The 23,122-nt window shown below is 39.5% G+C and overlaps 1 protein-coding gene and 1 pseudogene across 1 annotated transcript in view; one reads left to right on the top strand and one right to left on the bottom strand.

Moving 5' to 3' along the window:
* The window catches only part of C20H3orf20 (chromosome 20 C3orf20 homolog), an 84,571-nt gene that overhangs the window by 10,028 nt on the left and 51,421 nt on the right, over positions 1-23,122 (top strand). Inside the window, exons 5-6 of the mRNA XM_045991858.1 lie at positions 7,458-7,599; positions 8,637-8,924. Coding sequence (XP_045847814.1) covers positions 7,458-7,599; positions 8,637-8,924 — 430 coding nt within the window. The remainder of the gene's footprint in view (positions 1-7,457; positions 7,600-8,636; positions 8,925-23,122) is intronic.
* On the bottom strand, positions 13,200-20,453 carry LOC123932755 (annotated as a pseudogene).

Here is a 23,122-nt window from a genome sequence, read left to right as displayed (position 1 = left end):
TCTGTTCACTCACATGTGCTATGATACCTTACCAACTGCCCCCTTTGCAGTTCTAGGGCCAGGCACACTTGGAGCAGACAGGCTTCAAGAGTTGAGCCTACTCCCTGAGGGGATAGCATCTGTGTCTGGAAAGTAGTCCAACATTATGAAGAAGAACTGGTTCCTGGCTGGAGCAAAAGGCTGTCATCCTCAAGAACTCAGGGCACCTAGGGCCAAGCCAGACATGAATGGTCAGACTAGATGATGTTCCAGGAGGTCAGCCAGCTGCTAGCTGGGCCTCTGGTCTTTGGTGGAAGGAGGATTGGGGGAAGGGACCAGAAACCAATCATGGTACAGATATCAGAGATGGTATTCAAGCACCAGCCAGAAACCCCAAGGCTTGCTGGCAGTGAGAAGACTTCATTCTGAGGTGCTCAGGGCTCAGCTGGAGCCTGAGGAGAGGCTTTGGCTTGGAACCAGTTTTCATTCATGAAGTTAAGCCTGCATATATCAAGGGAGAGCATGTGGCTCCAGTTGGGTGGGCAGCAGAGACTCAGAAACATGTGGAGCTCAGCAGATACCCCTGGAATTTCAGTCATGGAAGACCACCTCCACAATATCTTGTCACCGTATCCTTATACCAACTAATACTTGCCATAAGGGGTTAACTGTGAAAATAAGTGCAATAGGCACAAAACGTTGCCACCCACAGATTTGAGCAGGCAGAAGAAAGAATAAGCAAAGTTGAAGATAGAACTGTTGAAATTACTGCATCTGAAGTACAGAAAGAAAATGTTTTTTTAAAAATGAATGGAGCCTGAGGTTACCTGTGGGACACCATCGAGGAGAATACCTGTGCATTGTGGGAGTCTCAGAAGAAGAGAGAAAGGGACAGTGAGAATATTTAAGGAAGTATTGGCTGAAAACTTCCCAAACTTGAGAAAGATGTAAATATAAACATCAGAGAAGCTTGACAGACTCCAAGCAACATGAACTCAAAGAGACCCACACCAAGACACATTATAACTTTTGAAAGACAATAACAGAGAACCTGGAAAGCAAGAGAAAAGCAAATCATTACATCCAGGGAATTCTCAACAACATTATCAGCAGATTTCTCATCAGAAACTTTGGAAGCCACAAGGCATGTGGCTTCTGGGCATGTATATTCAGAGTGTTAAAAGGGAAAAAAAAAAAAAAAACAACCCGAAAACCTGTCAGCCAAGAATCCTATGTTCGGCAAAACTGTCCTTCAAAAGTGAGGGAACTATTAAAATTTTCCCAGATTGTCAAAACCCAATGGAGTTCATGATTGTTAGACCTACCCTTCAAGAAGTGCTCAAGGGAGTTCCACAAAGTGAAATAAAAGGACACTAGACAGTACCTTGAACTTGTATGGGGAAATAAAGATCTCAATAAAAGTAAAGATATGGGCAATTATAAAAGCTAGTATTATTGTAACTGGTTTTTAACTGTACTTTTTGTTTTTTACATGATTTAAGAGATATACATTTAAAGAAAAATTATTAGTGTAAAAGTTAGTATTACTGTAACTCTGGTTGATAAGTACAAATCTTATTTACTATGTAATTTAAAAGACATACATTTAATAGCATTGTTATTTTATGTTTTGGTGCACATAATATATAAAGCTGTAATCTTGTGATGGCTGAAAGGGTTGAGGATGAATCTGTAAAGGAGGAGAGTTTTTTTGTGTGTTAGTTTTAGAACTTTAGGATGTTAAATGTAATTTCCCATGGTATCTCCAATGTAACCACAAAAAAATAGCCATAGAATATACCAAAAAGCAAATGAGAAAGGAATTTAAACCTTTTATGACAATCAATATAAAGGAAACAGTATTGGAAGATATGAGGGACAAAAGCCATAAGGCATATAGTAAACAAAAACTACAATAACAGAAATCCTTCATCTTCAATTACTTTAAGTGTGAATGGATTAAACTCTCCAATCAAAAGACAGAGATTGGCAGAATGGGTAAGAACACATGATCCAACAATATGCTATCTATAAGAAAGTCACTTGAGATCCAAAGATTCAAACAGGTTGAAGGTGAAAGAATGGGAAAAAATCTGAAAGTAATGATGTTCTATATGTTGGCTAATTGAATTAAAATTTCTTAAAAAGGAAAAAAAAGAAAGGATGGAAAAAGATATTCTATGCAAAGAGTAACCAAAGAGAGCAGGGATAGCAATATTAGTATCAGACAAAAAACTTTAAATAAAAAATGTTTACAGGAGACAAAGGACACTCTGTGTTAATAAAAGTTTCAATACAACAAAGAGATAATATAAATGTTTGTGCACCTAATGATAGACCATAACACTATCTGAAGCAAAAACTGACAGATTAAAGACAGTTCTACAATAATGTTTGGAAATTTCAGTACCCTTCTCACAATAATGGAAAAACAACCAGACAGAAGATAAATAAGGAAATAAAGGACTTAAATAACACAATAAATCAATTAGAAAACAACAAAAACAATACACATTCTTCTCAAGTGCACATGAGACATTTTTCAGAAGAGGCCATATGTTAGGCCACAGATTGTCTCAATCAATTAAAAAAGATAGCACACAAAGTATCTTTTCTGATCAGAGTAGGAAGAAGTTAGAAAGCAATAACAGGGCGCCTGGGTGGCTCAGTGGGTTAAAGCCTCTGCCTTCGGCTCAGGTCATGATCCCAGGGTCCTGGGATCGAGTCCCACATCGGGCTCTCTGCTCAGCAGGGAGCCTGCTTCTCCATCTCTCTCTGCCTGCCTCTCTGCCTACTTGTGATCTCTGTCTGTCAAATGAATAAATAAAATCTTAAAAAAAAAAGAAAACAATAACAGAAGGAAAACTAGAAAAAAAATCACAATATTGTGGAAAGTAAATAATGCATTCTTTAAATATTTTATTTATTTTTAGAGAAAGAGAGAGAGCAGGGGAAAGGAGGTGGGAGAGGGAAATTCAAGTTGACTTGCACTGAGTGCAGAGCCTGACATGGGGCTCAATCTCATGACCCTGGGATCATGACCTGAGCCAAAATCAAGAGTCAGATTCTTAACCAACTGAGCCACCCAGGTGCCCTGTAAATAAATTCTTAAACAACTAACACATTAAAGAAGAAACAAGAGCAGTTAGAAAATATTTAGAGATGAATGAAAATATGAGCATCATAAACCAAAACTTACAGGATGCAGCAAAAGTAGTACTAAGGGGGAGAATTTATAGTCACAAATGATTACATTTAAAGATAAGAAAAATATCATATTAAAAAACCTAAATTTACAACTTAAGGAACTAGAAAAAGAAATATTAAAACCAAAGCTAGAAAAGGAAAGAATAAAGATTAGAACAGAGAGAAATGAGAGAATTAAAAAGCCACTGAAATAAAAAGTTGATTCTTTGAAAAGATCAACATGATTGATAAACTTTTAGCTAGATCAACTAAGGAAAAAAAGAGATAAGACTCAGATTACTAAAATGAATTGAAAGTGGGTACTCTACCGCTGATTCTACCAAAAAAAGGATTATGATAGCATACAATGAACAACTGTACACCAACAAACTGGATAACTTGCATGAAATGGACATATTTATAAAAACACAAAACCTACCCAAACTAAATCAGGAAGAAGTAGAAAATTTTGATAGACCTATAGATACTAAAGAGAGTAAATCAATAATCAAAAATCTCCAACAAAGGGGCACCTGGATGGCTCAGTCAGTTGAGCATCTGATTCTTGGTTTCAGCTCAGGTCATGATCTCAGGGTCCTGTGGTTGAGCCCCACATTGAGCTCCCTACTCGGCCAGGAGTCTGCTTGTCTCCCTCCCTCTCTGCCACTCCCCCCAAGTCACATTCTCTCTAAGGTAAGTAAATAAATCTTAAAAAAAAAAAAAAAAAAGACTTCCAACAAAGAAAAGCCCTAGATTTGACAGCTTTAGTGGCAAATTCTACCAAAGATTTTAAGAACTAATTACAATCATTCTCAAACTTTTCAAAAAAAAGAAGAGGGAACACTTCCCAACTCATTCTGTGAAGGCAGCATCAGACAAAGGCATTACAACAAAAGAAAACCACAGACAATATCCTTTATGAACATTGAATCAAAAATGTTCAACAAAACACTAACAACAGAGTTCAACAGCACATTAGGAATTATACACCATGACACCAAGCAGGATTTATTCTTGGAATGCAAGGGTGGTTCAACACACAAAACTCAGTCACAGAATGAAGGGGAAAAAAACCACATGATCATCTCAATTGATGCAGAAAAATCATTTGACAATTCAACACGCTTTCATGATTTAAAAAAAAGTGAAGTAAATAGAAGTAAACTGCCTTCACATGGTAAAAGTCATATACAAAAAACATAAAGACATAAACATCATACTCAGTAGTGGAAGACTGAAAGCTTTTCTTTTAAGATCAGAAACAAGGCAAAGATACCACTTTCACTCCTTTCTATTCAATACTGAACTGGAAGTCCTAGCCAAAGCAAGATTGACAAGAAAAAGGAATAAAAGACATTCAACATTCAACTTAGAAAGGAAGAATTTAAATTATCTGTTTGCAGATAATATGATCTTTTATACAGAAAACCATGAAGATTCCACACAATAAAACCTGTTAGAATAAATGAATTCATCAAAGTAGCAGGATATAACACATAAATCTGTTCATTTCCATATGCAAACAATGAACACTCTGAAAAGGAAATTACAAAACAATTCCAATAGCAGAAAAAAGAGCAAAATATTTAGGAATTAACCAAGGAAATGAAAGACTTGTACAATGAAAACTACAAAGCATTGCTGGGAGTAATTAAAGAAGAAACAAATAAATGGGAACATATGCTATGTTTATGAATTGGAAGAGTTAAAATTGTTAAAATCTTAATACTATCCAGAGTGATCTACAGATTCAAAGCAATTCCTATCAAAATCCCAATGATGTTTTTTACAGAAATAGGAAAATTCAACTTAAAATTCATATAGAATCTCAAGGGACCCCTGAAGAACCAAAATAATCTTTAAAAACAAGAAAAAATTGGAAGACTCACATTTCCTGATTTCATTACTTACTACAAAGATACAGTAATCAAAATGGCATGGTATTGATGTAAAGACAGATGTATACACCAACAGAATAGAAGAGAGACCCCAGGAATAAATCTTTGTATATATGATCAGTTTTGACAAGGATGCTAAGACTATTTAATGGGGCATTCAGTCTTTTCAACAAATAGCCTGAGAAAACTGGATTTCCACTTGCAAATGAATGAAGTTGGATTCGTACCAATACCATATCTGAAAATTAACTCAAAATGAAAGAAGGTACTAAATATAAAACCTACAACAATAAAATTCTTAGAAGAAAATATAGGCAAAATTTCATGACAGTGGACTTGGCAATGATTTCTTGGATATGGTACAGCAACAAAAGAAAAATAGACAAATTGTGGAGGGCACGTATTGCATGGAGCACTGGATGTGGTGCATAAACAATGAATTCTGGAACACTGAAAAGAAATTTAAAAAATAAATAAAAATTTAAAAAATTAAAATATAGACAAATTGGACTTTGTGAAAAATGTTAAATTTTGTACATTGAAACACTATCCATAGAGTAAAAAGGCAGAATGGGAGAAAATATTTGTAAATCGTATATCTGATAATTATAATTCAGACTATATAGAGAACTTCTAAAAACTCAACAGCAGAAAAGACAAACAATCTGACTCAAAAATGGGCATAGGATTTGAAGGGAATTTTTTCCAAGGGAGATATACACATGGTCAATAAGAATACGAAAAAATGTTCAGTATCACTCATCATTAGAGAAATGCAAATAAAAAAACTCCTTTGAGATATTCCCTCATCCCCAGTAGGATGTCTACTATATAAAAACAACAAAAATGAAGCACCTCAAAACAAGAGTTGGGGAGGATATGGAGATACTGGAACACTTGTACACTGCTGGTGGGAATGCAAAATGGTGTCACTGCTATGAAAAACTGTATAGTATTTCCTCAAAGGATTAAAAATGGAATTATCATATAATCTGGTAATTCTTCTTTTGGGTATATGCTCAAAAGAATTGAAAGCAGGGTCTCAAAGAAATAAGTGCATACCCATGTTCATAGCAGCATTACTCACAATAGCTAAACCATGGAAGCAACCCAAGTGTCCGTCAGTGGATGAATGGGTAAAGAAAATGTGGTCTATCCACACAGTGGCATATTGCTCAGCATTAAGAAGGAAGGAAATTCTGACACGTGCTATAATATGGAGGAGCCTTGAGGACATTATGCTAAGTGAAATAAGCCAGTCACAAAAAGACAAGTACTAAATGACTCTACTTACATGAGGTACTTAGAATAATCAGACTCATAGACACAGAAAGTAGAGTGGTAGTTGGCAGAGGCGGGGGGAGTGAAGAATGGGGAATTATTGTTTAATGGGTAAGAGTTTTAATTTTATAAGATGAAAAAGAATTTATAGAGATGGATGGTGACAATGGGTGTACAATAGTGTGAATGTATTTAATACCACAGGACTGTCCACAGTAAGAATGGTAAGGATGGTAAATTTTTGTGAGGTGTATTTAACCACAATATGTTAAAAAAAATAATTTCAGTCCAAGTCGCAGTTGATATACACTACCCTTCATTGAGGGCCTGAGGTTAGCCAACATCAGAGAAGTGTTACAGTTGATTGAGATGGAGTTGAGACATTCTGTTTTTTTTTGTTTGTTTGTTTGTTTGTTTTTTGAGAGAGAGAGAGAGTGTGTGTGTGTGTGTGTGTGTAGTGGGGTAGGTGATAGGCAGAGGGAAAGAAGCAGACTTCCCACTGAGCGCAGAGCCTGATGCAGGGCTCCACGAGGGGCTCCATGTAGGACTCCACATGGGGCTCAATCCCACAATCCTGAGATCGTGACCTCAGCAAAAAGCAAGAGTCAGATGCTTAACTGACTATACCACCCAGGTGCCTTGCGAGAGAATCTCAAGCAGGCTCTACACGCAGCTGGAGCTTGATGGGGGGCTCGATTTTATAACCCTGAGATCATGACCTGAGCCAAAAATCAAGAGTCAGACACAACCGATTGAGCCACCCAGGTGCCCCTGAGACCTTCCGTCTTTAATCAGAAGTGTCAGAAGAGAATCACTTCAGCCCCCCATGGCAGTCATGTGCACAGGCCGTCCTGGGGAAACATCACTCTGGGCTCATCACTCTGCACACATTTGCTCCTTATGCATGCTTAGTTGACTTGCAGAGCAGTGTCTCTGTGTTACAAGTGACCTGCCAGGGATTCCTGTCCCTGGAAACCATGAATGACGCCCCCAGTTACTTTGACCATCAGAAGATACTGCTCTCCTGCTCTCCCTGCCACCACATCCCCATCTGAGCATGACGTCTTAAGACACCACTCCCTAAAACCCCCTCTCTAACCTCTTCCTCTCCAGTAACAGGTAAACCAAAGAACTTAGAAGACATAACCGTGTTGTCCTTTCAACGAGGAGCCGGAACGTCTGCCTCTGACAGCATGGAGTTCAGCGACCCCTGCCCTGAGGTCCGGGAGAAGCTGCAGGAGATGTGTCGCCATATGTGAGCACCTCAGTGGTTGAGGGCAGATGTGAGAGTTGGGTATGGCCACCAGCTACCTGTGTGTGCATGAAGGGGAATTCACAGAAGGGCCAGAGCAGTGCCAGGAAGTGCTAGCTACCCAGTGCCCCCAACGACAGTGTCAGGGGTCACGGCTGTCCCTCACACACTCTCCCATCCCCAGTCTCTTCCCCCACACAGTCCTTTTCAGTCCTTACTACAACCTGATGAGAAAGAGGAGGTATGCCCATTTTGCAGATGAGGAAACTGAGGCAGCCCAAGCAGATGGGTAGGTAAGCCATTGCCAGAGGTCCCACAGTTTGGTGGACCTGACACCAGGGCATTGATCTTTGCCTCCTCACAATTTTCAGGGCTCCTTACACTTTGAAGGCTTTGTGCCCTGAACATTTATTTCTTAACATAATTTGTCAGATGTTTTCCTATAACAATAGCAGCAGCAAAAACCCTTTCAGAGGGGGGAAAAAAAAAACATTGACATGGGTGATTAATGATACCTATGATTCTGGGTCCCACGAGTCTTAGCAAGTTAGTCTATATTTCTCCAAAGACTCAGACCATGGGTCATAAACGATTTAAAACCCAGCCCCATTTAAGGCATATGTCTTGGGCTCCCCTGGGCCATTAATGCAGCTACAGAACACGGGCGGAGGGAAACCACCCAGCTTGCCCCTTGTTGTGATATTCTGGAAGGAAGCTCTTTTATAACCTCAGGAGTGGGGAGTGTGCAGCACCTCCAGGTCCCCTACCAGGTCCCCCTTCTGTACTCGGGTCCCTCTCCATGGGTCCTTACCCTATTGCTGAAGGTAGAAGTCAGGCAGAGACTAGTTTGAGAGGACAATTTCTCAGTTCTACCTAAAACTCCTGCTCTTAAGGACAAGGGGGAATGGGGCAGGCAGAGGTGCTCTGGGGACAGGGAAATGGGATGGGAGTCTTGGGAACTGGGCAGGGGCTGTAGAGAGAGTGTCCCTGGTGAGTAAGAGCCAAGTGGCTAGAAGATATGTTGGTCTCCTTCCCTGCAGAGAAGCAGAAAGGGCCTCGTGGAAAGGGAGGACTTTCTCCTGCCCCCTGATCTTTCGCAACTACAGGGCAAAGGTGCTTCCTCATCTAATGTCAGCCCTGAAAGGGGATGCTCAGACCCCGAGCTCCCACCACCCTCACCCTTCAGGTGCTCAGACCTCCGCTTCCACCCTCCACCAGCCTCCCGCCTACCACCACCATCACTTTGTCCAGCATTCTCAGGAGTGGAAGGTATCCAAGAAGATCATCAAGTTCCATTACGCCTTCTATGATGGGTCCTCCTTTGTGTAGTATCCTTTTATTTGATGCTGCCCCTTCTCCCCAGCAACTCAGCCCCAGAAAAGCCCCGGGTTTGAATAAGCCTGAGTGTTTACTTTGGCTTTTCAACTGACCAGAGAAGCCTGGTGATATGTTCTTCAGTATATTAGGCATTTTTTGTTCTGGTCAGAGAGGGCTCCCTTTGGAGAATGTCTGGGTGGGAAGCAATGCATCAAGAAGTCGCCTTGGACTCCTGTGTTCCTTGCAGGGGTCCTGATGCCCACTCCCCAACAGACAGTGAGGCTGGACCGGATCCCCAGCCCATTTGACAGCAAGGCTCTGAGGCTGATTCCAGGTTTTGCAGGACGAGACATCAAAAAGAGGAGCCACTAAACCGGACATCCCTGTCCCTTTCTTGTAGGAATGGATGGTGTCACTCACATCAGTGTCACAAAAGGAATTTGGTGGCAGAGCCAGGCCTTGATTCAGGGCCACTTCACCTCTATTTAGGTCCTTCCTTCTGGCACAATTGTCATGCCTCCCAGGATTCTTTTGTGGAGCAGAGAGCAGGAGATGGGGGGAAGGAAGATGGCCTTGTTTAATAATAAAACCACAGGGTATTCAGTGTCCCATACCTTTGGAAGAGAGGGAGCTCTCTGAACTGTCCAATAAGCGGCCAAGCCAAGCCTGCCCTCCAGTAGCCCCCCCCCCACCGCCCCCCGCCCTCACTTCATTTGGCCTCTTCTTCAGCTGAACTGGGAATTCAGAATTTAAGTGCCTTGTCAAAGGCATCCTATTGTTTCTCTGACCGTAAATGAATCCATTCATCACACTCCTCTTGGCCCTGCTTCCAGGGAGGCCTGTGATATTGAACACAGCAAAGTCCTTCCAGGGTAACTGCTGCTTACTGGGAGTCATGGGCTCTCCCTTCCCCCTTTCCTGATTCTTCATTGCCTTGAATAGAATCATCTCCCTGAGCTCAAGAAACTAGGTGAATTCTGTTGCTATCAGCAGGACCACAGTGGGTGGCCTAGAGCACAGCCCTCATTCTCTTCCCTGTCCCAGGATCCCGAGGTCCCCTCGGATGGGACCACCCCAAACCTGCAGACCCTGCTACTGGTATGCTTGACCCATATGCTGCCAGTGACCACATCCTGTCCTCCAATGCCTTTCATCTTCGAAAGTCCCAAGAGGCTGGAGTCCAGGCCCAGTTCTTCTTGGTGTCCCTGCCAGGTCACTTCATCTCTCTGGGCCTCACTTGCCTTCACTATAAGCAGAGGAAGTTGGTCCCAGTGATCTTGGAGAAATTCTGTGTTACTGTGTTCCAGTGGCCAAAGCACGCATGTACCTGTTAGATCCCTTGTAAGCAGAGAAAATGTTTGGAAGACATTTTCTGGACTCAGCAGTTAATTCCGGGCTCATGGAGATTGCTGGCCAAAGCTCTCAAGTAGAAATGGTTTGTCTACCCCTGAGGTGCAAGCGGCCAGCCCCGACTGGTTTGTTCTTTGGCCACATCAGACCCCAGAACCATCCCAGCACTCATTTCATTTGAGTGTCATTCCCTCCATTGTCAGAATCTCCCGGATGTCTTCCCACAACCTCTGATTCTCCCATCAAACCTCCCTCAAAGCCTTTCTTCCTATGCGTGGACTCATCACATTTAAAACAAACGTTATTCACTGTGCTCAGCACTGTTGCCTTAGAAATACTCTGAGGTACTTATTTTTTTTTTAATATGAAAAAATCTACATCACATAAAATTTCTCATTTTAACCAGCTTCAAGTGTGTAATTGAATGGCATGAACTATATTCATAATGCTGTGCAGCCATCTCCACAATCTAGTTCCAGGGCTTTTTCATCACCCTGAAAGCAAACCCCATGTTTGTTAAGCAGACGCTCCCCATTTGCCCTCCCCATTTCCCCTTCCCTACAGTTCCCGGCAACCACTAACATGCTTTTTGCTTCTTTGCATTTACCTGTTCCAGATAGTTCGTATAAATGGGATCCTGCAGCATGTGGCCTTTTGTATCTGGCTTCTTTCCCTCACCATTATGTCTTCAAGGTTCATCCACATTTTAATATTCAACAGTGCCTCCTTTTTTAAATTGGGGTATATCCAATTTAGTGGCAGTCAGTGCATTTACAGTGATGCTTGCATCACTTGTCTCAAGTTCCACAAACTTTTCATCACCCCGAAAGAAAACCCTATGCCCATCCAGCCATCCCTTTCTGTTTTCCCCTACCCTAGCCCTAGCAACCACCAATATGTTTTTGTTTCTTTTGATTTGCCTCTTCTGGACATCTTATAAATCCTATCATATGTGACCTTTTGTGTCTGGCTTCTTTCACTGAGCATAATGTTTTCAAGGGTCGCACATTATGGCACATCTCACAATTTCCTTTTTGTGGCTGAATAATATTCTATTATATGGATGTTCCACTTTCTCCTAACCATTCATTTGTTTATGGACATTGGGTTTTCCCTACCATTGGGCTACTGTGAGCACCTGTTTTTAATTCTTTTGGGTCTATACATAGGAGTGGAATTACTGGGTCATATAGTAGTTCTATGTTTCACTTATTTAAGGTCCTCCAAAATGTTTTCCCCAGTGGCTCTGTGCCATTGTGTTATATTCCCACCTACAATGTGTAAGAGTTCCAGGTTCTCCACATTCTTGACTATACTTGATATTTTCCAATTTTTAAATTCCAGCCACTCTAGTGGATGTAAAGTAATATCTCATTATGGTTTTTCCTAGTAACTAATGATTTCAAGCATCTTCATGTGCCTTCTTGGCATATCTTCTTTGTAGAAGTGTGTATTGAAGTCCTTCACCCATTTTTAAATTGTCCATTACTTATTGAGTTCCAAGAGTTGTTTATATATTATAGATACTAGATCCTTGTCCGATAGATGATTTGCAACTTTTTTCCTATCCTGTGGGGTGTTTTTTCATTCTCTTGATAGTATCCTTTGAAGTATGGAAGTTTTTAATTTTTATGAAGTCCAATTTTTTCTTTTTTTTTTTTTTTATTCCTTCTGCTTTGGGTTTCATATCTTAGAAACTATCCTCATGTTTGTATTGTCTTCTAAGAGTTTAATGGTTTACAGATCTTACATTCTTTGATCCATTTGCAGTTGATTTTTACATATGGTGTGAGATCAGGATCCAACTCCATCCTTTCTCAAGTGATATCCAGTTGTCTCACCTCTATTTCTTGAGGAGACTATTCTTTCGCCATTGAATGGTCTTGACACCCTTGTTGAAGATTAGTTAATCATTGATATATGAGTTTATTTTTGGACTCTCAGTTCTAGTCCATTGATCTGTATGTTAGTGCCACAGTGTTTGATTACTGTAGCTTTGTAGTGAAGTGTTGAAATTAGAAAGTTTGACTCACCTTTTTCTTTTTTCAAGATTATTTTGGTTATTTGGGGTCCTGTGCAAGTCCATATGATTTTTAAAATCAAATTTTTCTGTTTTTGCAAGAACAGACTGATGAAATTTTGATATGAATTGCATTGAATCTATAGGTTACTTTTTGACATTTTGCCATGAACAAGATTAAGTCTGCCGATCCATGAATACTAACAACAGATTATCTGAAATGCTCTATGCACAGCAGCAAGAATAAAAAAGCAATGAACCAAAGGAAATAATGTCATTTACACTAGCATCCAAAAGCATAAAATACTCTGGAATAAATTAACCAAGGAGGTGTCAGGCTTCTACATCAAAAACTATAAAATTCTGTTGAGATATATTAAAGAAGACTGAGATAAATGGAAAGACATTCCATGTTCATGAGGGACAACTGATTTCTGTGTGTTGATTTTGTATCCTGCAACTACTTTTGTGTGTTTCTAGGATTTTTTTTCAACTGGACTATATCACTTGTAGATATACAATTGTTCATATACATCTCTTATGATGTATTTTTAAAAATTTCTGTAAAGTCAGTAGTAAAGTCTCCACTTTCTGATTTTAGGAATTTGAATTTTCCTTTTTCTCTGACTCAGTCTAGCTAAAGGTTTCTCAATTTTGTTGATCTTTTCAAAGAATCAACTTTTGGTTTTGCTTGTTCTTTCCAGTGTTTTTCTTTTCTCTGTTCTATTTTTCTCTTTTCTAATCTTTATTATTTCCTCCCTTTGGCAGTTTTAACTTTAGTTTTCTCTTCTTTTTCTAGTTCCTAAGGTGGAAATTATGGTTATTGATTTGAGATCTTCTCTTTTAATGTGGGTATTTATAGCTATAAATTTCTTCCTGAGCTGCTTTCACATCATCCCGTAATGTTGTTGACATATTACTCCTTTATTAAAAATTGTAAATGAGAAATTGTTTCCATACACAGAGACCAAACTGCAGCAGATTATTCCATAGGTTCAAGATTTTGAGACATTTTGGAAAGAGTTTTCTCTAAAGTATATCCTTTCCATGGCATGGCAACATCATTCTTCTTTTAAATAGTTACTGGACAGACATCATTTTCACCATCACCTATATAAACAATTTGTATATAATTCACAAGAAACTGAATCTACAAATTCTACCAAAACTACATTTTGCAAAGATTCTCTGTGTACCAAATTGCAAGAATGAGTTTGATAATTTTTCAGTGAGATGACCTTTGTTATCAAAAACTGCTGGATTTGCAAACACTTTATCAAACACATCATGAAAACTTGTAGCTCCTAAAACCCAATATATGGAAACTGATTTTGAATCTGAAATAATGATGCAGTAAAATTTATCCTTGTCCTTCCTTATAAAGTTCAAAAGTTCCACCATCCTGAGGAGGAGTCAAGATGGCGGAGAAGTAGCAGGCTGAGACTACATCAGGTAGCAGGAGATCAGCTCGATAGCTTATCTAAACATTGCAAACACCTACAAATCCAACGGGAGATTGAAGAGAAGAAGAACAGCAATTCTAGAAACAGAAAATCAACCACTTTCTGAAAGGTAGGACTGGCAGAGAAGTGAATCTAAAACGACAGGAAGATAGACCGCGGGGGGAGGGGCCAGTTGCCGGCAAGCGGTGGAGCAACGGAGCACAAAATCAGGACTTTTAAAAGTCTGTTCCACTGAGGGACATTGCTCCAGAGGCTAAACCGGGGTGAAGCCCATGCGGGGTCAGCGTGGCCCCAGGTCCCACAGGGTCACAGAAGGATCGGGGGTGTTGGAGTGTCGCAGAGCTCGCAGGTGTTAGAATGGAGAAGCCGGCTACAGAGACAGAGCCGAGGACTGAAATCTCAGCTCGGGGTTACCTTGAACTGGTCGCGGGCTGGGTGAGCTCGGAGCGCAGCTGGAGGCTGGGGATATGGGAGTGATTGGGTGCTGTCCTCTGGGGGCGCACTGAGGAGTGGGGCCCCGGGCTCTCGGCTCCTCCAGGCCGGAGAGTAGGAGGCCTCCATATTCATTCCCGTCCTCCGGAACTCTACGGAAAGCGTTCAGGGAACAGAAGCTCCCAAAAGCGAACCCGAGCCGATTACTTAGTCAGGCCCCCGGTAAGGGCGGTGCAATTCCGCCTCGGGCAAAGACACTTGACAGGCCCCTCCCCCAGAAGATCAACAAAATATCCAGCCAGGACGAAGTTCATCTATCAAGGAAAGCAGGTTCAATACCTAAGACAGCAGCGGAATTCCAGAGGAGGAGAAAGCAAAGCACGGAACTCATGGCTTTCTCCCCATGATTCTTTAGTCTTGTGGTTAATTCAATTTTTTTTCAATTTTTTTCTTTCGTTTTTCTTCTGCTAAATTTTTAAAAACCTTTACCCTTTTCTTTTTTAACGTTTTTTGACTAGTTTATCTAAAATATACATTTTTTCTTTTTTATATTTTTTCTTTATTTGTTTTATTTTTTTAATTTTTTTCTGAACGTCTTTTTATCCCCTTTCTCCCCCCCCCCCACAAGTTGGGGTCTCTTCTGATTTGGTTACAGCGCATTTTTCCGGGGTCTTTGCCTCCCTTTTAGTATTTTATTTGATCCTTCATATCCTCTTATCTGGACAAAATGACAAGGCAGAAAAAATCACCACAAACAAAAGAACAAGAGGCAGTACCGAAGGCTAGGAACCTAATCAACACAGACATTGGTAATATGTCAGATCAAGAGTTCAGAATGACGATTCTGAACGTTCTAGCCGGGCTCGAAAAAGGCATGGAAGATATTAGAGAAACCCTCTCTGGAGATATAAAAGCCCTTTCTGGAGAAATTAAAGAACTAAAATCTAACCAAGTTGAAATAAAAAAAGCTATAAATGAGGTGCAATCAAAAATGGAAGCTCTCACTGCTAGGATAAATGAGGCAGAAGAAAGAATTAGTGATATAGAAGACCAAATGACAGAGAATAAAGAAGCCGAGCAAAAGAGGGACAAACAGCTACTGGACCACGAGGGGAGAATTCGAGAGATAAGTGACACCATAAGACGAAACAACATTAGAATAATTGGGATTCCAGAAGAAGAAGAAAGAGAGAGGGGAGCAGAAGGTCTATTGGAGAGAATTATTGGAGAGAATTTTCCTAATATGGCAAAGGGAACAAGCATCAAAATCCAGGAGGTGCAGAGAACCCCCCTCAAAGTCAACAAGAATAGGTCCACACCCCGTCACCTAATAGTAAAATTTACAAGTCTTAGTGACAAAGAGAAAATCCTGAAAGCAGCCCAGGAAAAGAATTTGTAATATACAATGGTAAAAATATTAGATTGGCAGCAGACTTATCCAGAGAGACCTGGCAGGCCAGAAAGAGCTGGCATGATATATTCAGGACACAAAACAAGAAAAAACATGCAGCCAAGAGTACTCTATCCAGCTAGGCTATCATTGAAAATAGAAGGAGAGATAAAAAGCTTCCAGGACAAACAAAAACTGAAAGAATTTGCAAACACCAAACCAGCTCTACAGGAAATATTGAAAGGGGTCCTCTAAGCAAAGAGAGAGCCTAAAAGTAGTAGATCAGAAAGGTACAGAGACAATATACAGTAACAGTCACCTTATAGGCTAATAATGGCACTAAATTCATATCTCTCAATAGTTACCCTGAATGTTAATGGGCTAAATGCCCCAATCAAAAGACACAGGGTATCAGAATGGAAAAAAACCAAAACCCATCAATATGTTGCCTACAAGAAACTCATTTTAGACGCGAAGACACCTCCAGATTTAAAGTGAGGGGGTGGAAAACAATTTACCATGCTAATGGGCATCAGAAGAAAGCTGGGGTGGCAATCCTTATATCAGATCAATTAGATTTTAAGCCAAAGACTATAATAAGAGATGAGGAAGGACACTATATCCTACTCAAAGGGTCTGTCCAACAAGAAGATCTAACAATTTTAAATATCTATGCCCCTAACGTGGGAGCAGCCAACTATATCAACCAATTAATAGCAAAATGAAAGAAACACATCAATAATAATGCAATAATAGTAGGGGACTTTAACACTCCCCTCACTGAAATGGACAGATCATCCAAGCAAAAGATCAATAAGGAAATAAAGGTTTTAAATGACACACTGGACCAGGTGGACATCACAGATATATTCAGAACATTTCATCCCAAAGCAACAGAATACACATTCTTCTCTAGTGCACATGGAACATTCTCCAGAATAGATCACATCCTGGGTCACAAATCAGGTCTCAACCAGTATCAAAAGATTAGGATCATTCCCTGCATATTTTCAGACCACAATGCTCTGAAGCTAGAACTCAATCACAAGAGGAAATTTGGAAAGAACCCAAATACATGGAGACTAAACAGCATCTTTCTAAAGAATGAATGGGTCAACCAGGAAATTAAAGAAGAATTGAAAAAATTCATGGAAACAAATGATAATGAAAACACAACGGTTCAAAATCTGTGGGACACAGCAAAGGCAGTCCTGAGAGGAAAATATATAGTGCTACAAGACCTTTCTCAAGAAACAAGAAAGGTCTCAAGTACACAACCTAACCCTACACCTAAAGGAGCTGGAGAAAGAACAAGAAAGAAACCCTAAACCCAGCAGGAGAAGAGAAATCATAAAGATCAGAGCAGAAATCAATGAAATAGAAACAAAAAAAAAAATAGAAAAAAATCAATGAAACTAGGAGCTGGTTCTTTGAAAGAGTCAATAAGATTGATAAACCCCTGGCCAGAGTTATCCAAAAGAAAAGAGAAAGGACCCAAATAAATAAAATCATGAATGAAAGAGGAGAGATCACAACTAACACCAAAGAAATGCAGACAATTATAAGAACATACTATGAGCAACTCTATGCCAACAAATTTGACAATCTGGAAGAAATGGATGCATTCCTAGAGACATATAAACTACCACAACTGAACCAGGAAGAAATAGAAAGCCTGAACAGGCCCATAACCCATAAGGAGATTGAAACAGTCATCAAAAATCTCCAAACAAACAAAAGCCCAGGGCCAGACGGCTTCCCAGGGGAATTCTACCAAACATTTAAAGAAGAACTAATTCCTATTCTCCTGACACTGTTCCAAAAAATAGAAATGGAAGGAAAACTTCCAAACTCATTTTATGAGGCCAGCATCACCTTGATCCCAAAACCAGACAAGGATCCCACCAAAAAAGAAAACTACAGACCAATATCCTTGATGAACACAGATGCAAAAATTCTCGCCAAAATACTAGCCAATAGGATTCAACAGTACATTAAAAGGATTATTCACCACGACCAAGTGGGATTTATTCCTGGGCTGCAAGGTTGGTTCAACATCCGCAAATCAATCAATGTGATGGAACACTTTAATAAAAGAAAGAACAAGAACCATATGATACTCTCCATAGATGCTGAAAAAGCATTTGACAAAGTACAGCATCCCTTCCTGATCAAAACTCTTCAAAGTGTAGAGATAGAGGGCACATACCTCAATATTATCAAAGCCATCTATGAAAAACCCACCGCAAATATCATTCTCAATGGAGAAAAACTGAAAGCTTTTCCATTAAGGTCAGGAACACGGCAGGGATGTCCATTATCACCACTGCTATTCAACATAGTACTAGAAGTCCTAGCCTCAGCAATCAGACAACAAAAAGAAATTAAAGGCATCCAAATCAGCAAAGAAGAAGTCAAACTATCACTCTTCACAGATGATATGATACTATATGTGGAAAACCCAGAAGACTCCACTCCAGAACTGCTAGAACTTGTACAGGAATTCAGTAAAGTGTCAGGATATAAAATCAATGCACAGAAATCAGTTGCATTTCTGTACACCAGCAACAAGACAGAACAAAGAGAAATTAAGGAGTCAATCCCATTTACAATTGCACCCAAAACTATAAGATACCTAGGAATAAACCTAGCCAAAGAGGCTAAGAATCTATATGCAGAAAACTATAAAGTACTTATGAAAGAAATTGAGGAAGTCATAAAGAAATGGAAAAATGTTCCATGCTCCTGGATTGGAAGAATAAATATTGTGAAAATGTCTATGCTACCTAAAGCAATCTACACATTTAATGCAATCCCTATCAAAATACCATCCATTTTTTTCAAAGAACTGGAACAAATAATCCTAAAATTTATATGGAACCAGAAAAGACCTCGAATAGTCAAAGGAATATTGAAAAAGAAAGCCAAAGTTGGTGGCATCACAATTCCGGACTTCAAGCTCTATTACAAAGCTGTCATCATCAAGACAGCATGGTACTGGCACAAAAACAGACACATAGATCAATGGAACAGAATAGAGAGCCCAGAAATAGACCCTCAACTCTATGGTCAACTGATTTTCGACAAAGCAGGAAAGAATATCCAATGGAAAAAAGACAGCCTCTTCAAAAATGGTGCTGGGAAAATTGGACATCCACATGCAGAAAAATGAAATTGGACCACTTCCTTACACCACACATGAAAATAGACTCAAAATGGATGAAGGACCTCAATGTGAGAAAGGAATCCATCCAAATCCTTGAGGAGAATGCAGGCAGCAACCTCTTTGACCTCAGCCGCAGCAACATCTTCCTAGGAACAACAAAGGCAAGGGAAGCAAGGGCAAAAATGAACTATTGGGATTTCATCAAGATCAAAAGCTTTTGCACAGCAAAGGAAACAGTTAACAAAACCAAAAGACAACTGACAGAATGGGAGAAGATATTTGCAAACGACATATCAGATAAAGGGCTAGTATCCAAAATCTATAAGGAACTTAGCAAACTCAACACCCAAAGAACAAACAATCCAATCAAGAAATGGGCAGAGGACATGAACAGACATTTCTGCAAAGAAGACATCCAGATGGCCAACAGACACATGAAAAAGTGCTCCACATCGCTCGGCATCAGGGAAATACAAATCAAAACCACAATGAGATATCACCTCACACCAGTCAGAATGGCTAAAATTAACAAGTCAGGAAATGACAGATGCTGGCGAGGATGCGGAGAAAGGGGAACCCTCCTCCACTGTTGGTGGGCATGCAAGCTGGTGCAACCACTCTGGAAAACAGCATGGAGGTTCCTCAAAATGTTGAAAATAGAACTACCCTATGACCCAGCAATTGCACTACTGGGTATTTACCCTAAAGATACAAACATAGTGATCCGAAGGGGCACGTGTACCCGAATGTTTATAGCAGCAATGTCTACAATAGCCAAACTATGGAAAGAACCTAGATGTCCATCAACAGATGAATGGATAAAGAAGATGTGGTGTATATACACAATGGAATACTATGCAGCCATCAAAAGAAATGAAATCTTGCCATTTGCGATGACGTGGATGGAACTAGAGGGTATCATGCTTAGTGAAATAAGTCAATCGGAGAAAGACAACTATCATATGATCTCCCTGATATGAGGATGAGGAGATGCAACATGGGGCGTTAGGGGGATAGGAGAAGAATAAATGAAACAAGATGGGATTGGGAGGTAGACAAACCATAAATGACTCTTAATCTCACAAAACAAACTGGGGGTTGCTGGGGGGAGGTGGGGTTGGGAGAGGGGGAGGGGGTTATGGACATTGGGGAGGGTATGTGCTATCGTGAGTGCTGTGAAGTGTGTAAACCTGGTGATTCACAGAACTGTACCCCTGGGGATAAAAATACATTATATGTTTATAAAAAAAAAAAAGAAAGGATGAATACCCAACTTTTGTAGCAACATGGATGGGACTGGAAGTGATTAAATTGGAAGGGGAGGCGAACCAACTATGGACTCTGAAAAACAACCTGAGGGTTTTGAAGGGGCGGGGTGGGAGGTTGGGGGAACCATGTGGTGGGTAATAGGGAGGGCACATATTGCATGGAGCACTGGGTGTTGTGCAAAAACAATGAATACTGTTACGCTGAAAAAATAAATAAATAAATGGGAAAAAAAACAAAGTTCCACCATCCCTAGCATGAAAGATATTGATGTCCCTGCTCTTTTCACTTCATCTTCTCTTACACCTGCGACTTCCAAATACTTAAAGATTCTGCCCCGAATCCTTTTTCATAAGAATTTTGTAGAAGATTTTTCTCTGGAGTGCACTGTACAATCCAGGTGTCACCATTGTCATCTATGATTGTATTGTCAAAACAAAAAATGAGCAGTTTTCATGGTTCCGAAAGCAAATTTGGGTTACCAGTATATTGTGTTCCTGTGGGGATGATTCTCTGAGCACTCAGAATGAAACCAACATAGTATTTCCAAGATAATTAGTTTTACCTCAGAATAGAGCTTATGTTAAACAGTCATGATAATCTTCAGCTTTAGATGTCAGCCAGCTTCTACCAACATTATTCCTACTCTGTATGCAGGGAACAAAGTCTTCTGGTTTGGAGTAAAGAAATGGAGATTTCCTAACTCCAGCATTATTACAGTGGAACACCTGATAGTAAGTCTGCCAGGTTTGCCCTGAATGTAGGTGTGAGCACCTGGTTGGGGGTCATCCCCTGTGAAGAGCACTTTGGATGAGGATGGGAGCACGAGACTGGGCCAGATTCCCAGGGCTCCTCAGTGTCCCAGCCCAAATGTCAACAGCTGTCCTGGCTTCTGTGGCTGCTCCCTTGGACTCTGCCCTCTGACCTCATTCCCTTGCCTTATCCCATAAGTTTTGATATATTGTATTTTTGTTTTCACACTTTCAGCTGTTTTCTAATTTCCCTTATGATTGCTTCTATATCCATTTGTTGTTTAAAGGTGTATTGTTTAATTTGAACTATCTGAGAATTTTCTAAATTTCCTTCTGCCATTGACTTCTAATTTCATTCTGTTATCAGAAAGGTACTTTCTATGATTCCAATATTTTCAAATTTATTGAGACTTGTTTTGTGGCCTAACATATTATCTCTACCAGAGAATGGTACTGTGGACTCAAAAAGAATGTGTATTCTCTATTGTTGGGTGGAATATTCTGTTATGTCTAGTTGGTTTATAGCAGTGTTCAATTCTTTATTTTCTTTATTGATCTTCTGTGTAATTGTTTTATCCAGGATTAAAAGTAAGGTAGTGAAGTCTCCCAACTTCTATTGTAGAACTATTTCTTCTTTTAACCCTGTAAATTTTTGTTTCATATTTTTGGGGGCTCTGCTGTTAGGTGTGTATATATCTATAATTGTTGTATCTTCTTGAGGTATTGACCTTTTTCTCAATGTGCAATTTTCTTCTTTGTCTCTTATAAAAATTTTTAAATCCTTTTGTCTCTGATAGTATAACCACCTCTGCTATCTTTTGGTTACTAGTTGGATGGAATATCTATTTTCCATCATCTGGCTTTTAACCTAGTTGTGTCTTTGGATCTAAAGTAAGCTTCTTATAGACAGCATATATATTTAAACATATGTATGTATATATATTTAAATGGATTTTTAAAATAATCCATTCTGTCAATCTGCCTTTTTGTTGGAAAATTTAATCCATTTTTATTTAATGTAATTGCTGATATGGAAGAGCTTGATTCTGTCATTTTACTATTCATTTTCTTTTTTTTTTAAAGATTTTTTATTTATTTATTTGACAGAGATCACAAGTAGGCAGAGAGAGAGGAGGAAACAGGCTCCCTGCAGAGCAAAGAGCCTGACGCGGGGCTCAATCCCAGGACCCTGGGATCATGACCTGAGCCGAAGGCAGAGGCTTTAACCCACTGAGCCACTCAGGCGCCCTACTATTCATTTTCTATATGTGATATCTTTTTTTTGTTGTTCTTGAGTTCCTATACTATTACCTTCTTCTGTGTTGAACTGATTTTTTTTTATACTATGCCATTTTTATTCTCTCTCATTTTCTTTACTCCATATCTTTTGGGTTTTGTTGTTGTTGTTGTTGTTGTTGTTGTTGTTTTAGTGTTTACTCTGGTATAATGGGTTGAATAGTGTCTCCAAAATGTATGTTCATCTGGAGCTTCAGAATGTGGTCATATTTGGAAGTAGGGTCTTTGCAGATATGATTAATTAAGATTAAGTCATATTGGCTTAGGGTGGAGCCCAATCCAATCAAGAGAAAACAGACACACAAAGAGGAAAGAAAGAGATGGTCTCTGTCAACACCTTGATTTCAGACTTCAAACATCCAGAGCTGTGAGAGAATAAATTTCTCTTGTTCAGGTTATCAAGTTTGTGGCCTGGATATTATGGAAATCCCAAGAAACTAATACATTTGAGTATTACAGCTGACAACAAACTAGTTTGAACTAATACCAATTTAGGCTTATTAGTACACAAAACTCTGCTGCGAAACAGCTCACCCTTACTCCTTTGTGTTGTTATCAGAAATTACATCTTTATATATGAACGTGTGCCATTAACATAGATTTACAATTAGTGTTTTGTATCTTTGTCTTTCAACTTAGCTGGGGTAAAGAGAGAAATTATAAACCAAAAATACAATAACACCGGTTTTATATTTACTTGTATAGTTACCTTTACTGGTATTCTTTTTACTTGTATTGCTTTTAGTTATTATCTAATATTCTTTCATGTCAGCCTGAATAATACTAATACCTAGCGTTTCCTATAGGGCAGGTCTACCTATAGTGAATCCCCTCAACTTATGTTTATCTAGAAAGTCTTAATATCCTTATTTTGTAGGATAGTTTTGCTCAATATAGAATTCTTGGTTGATAGCTTTTTTTGGGGGGGGGGTGTTTAAGTATTTTATCCCAGTGCCTTCTGGCCTCCATGGTTTCTGATAAGAAATTGTCCTTATCTTCATTAAGTATCCCATGTACACGATGAGTCTCTTTTCTCTTGCTGCTTTCAAGATTTCTTGTCTTTGTCTTTTGAAA

The sequence above is a fragment of the Meles meles genome, chromosome 20 (genome assembly GCF_922984935.1).
Source record: "Meles meles chromosome 20, mMelMel3.1 paternal haplotype, whole genome shotgun sequence".
Taxonomy (NCBI): Eukaryota; Metazoa; Chordata; class Mammalia; order Carnivora; family Mustelidae; genus Meles; species Meles meles.
This window is presented reverse-complemented; position numbering and strand designations above follow the sequence as displayed.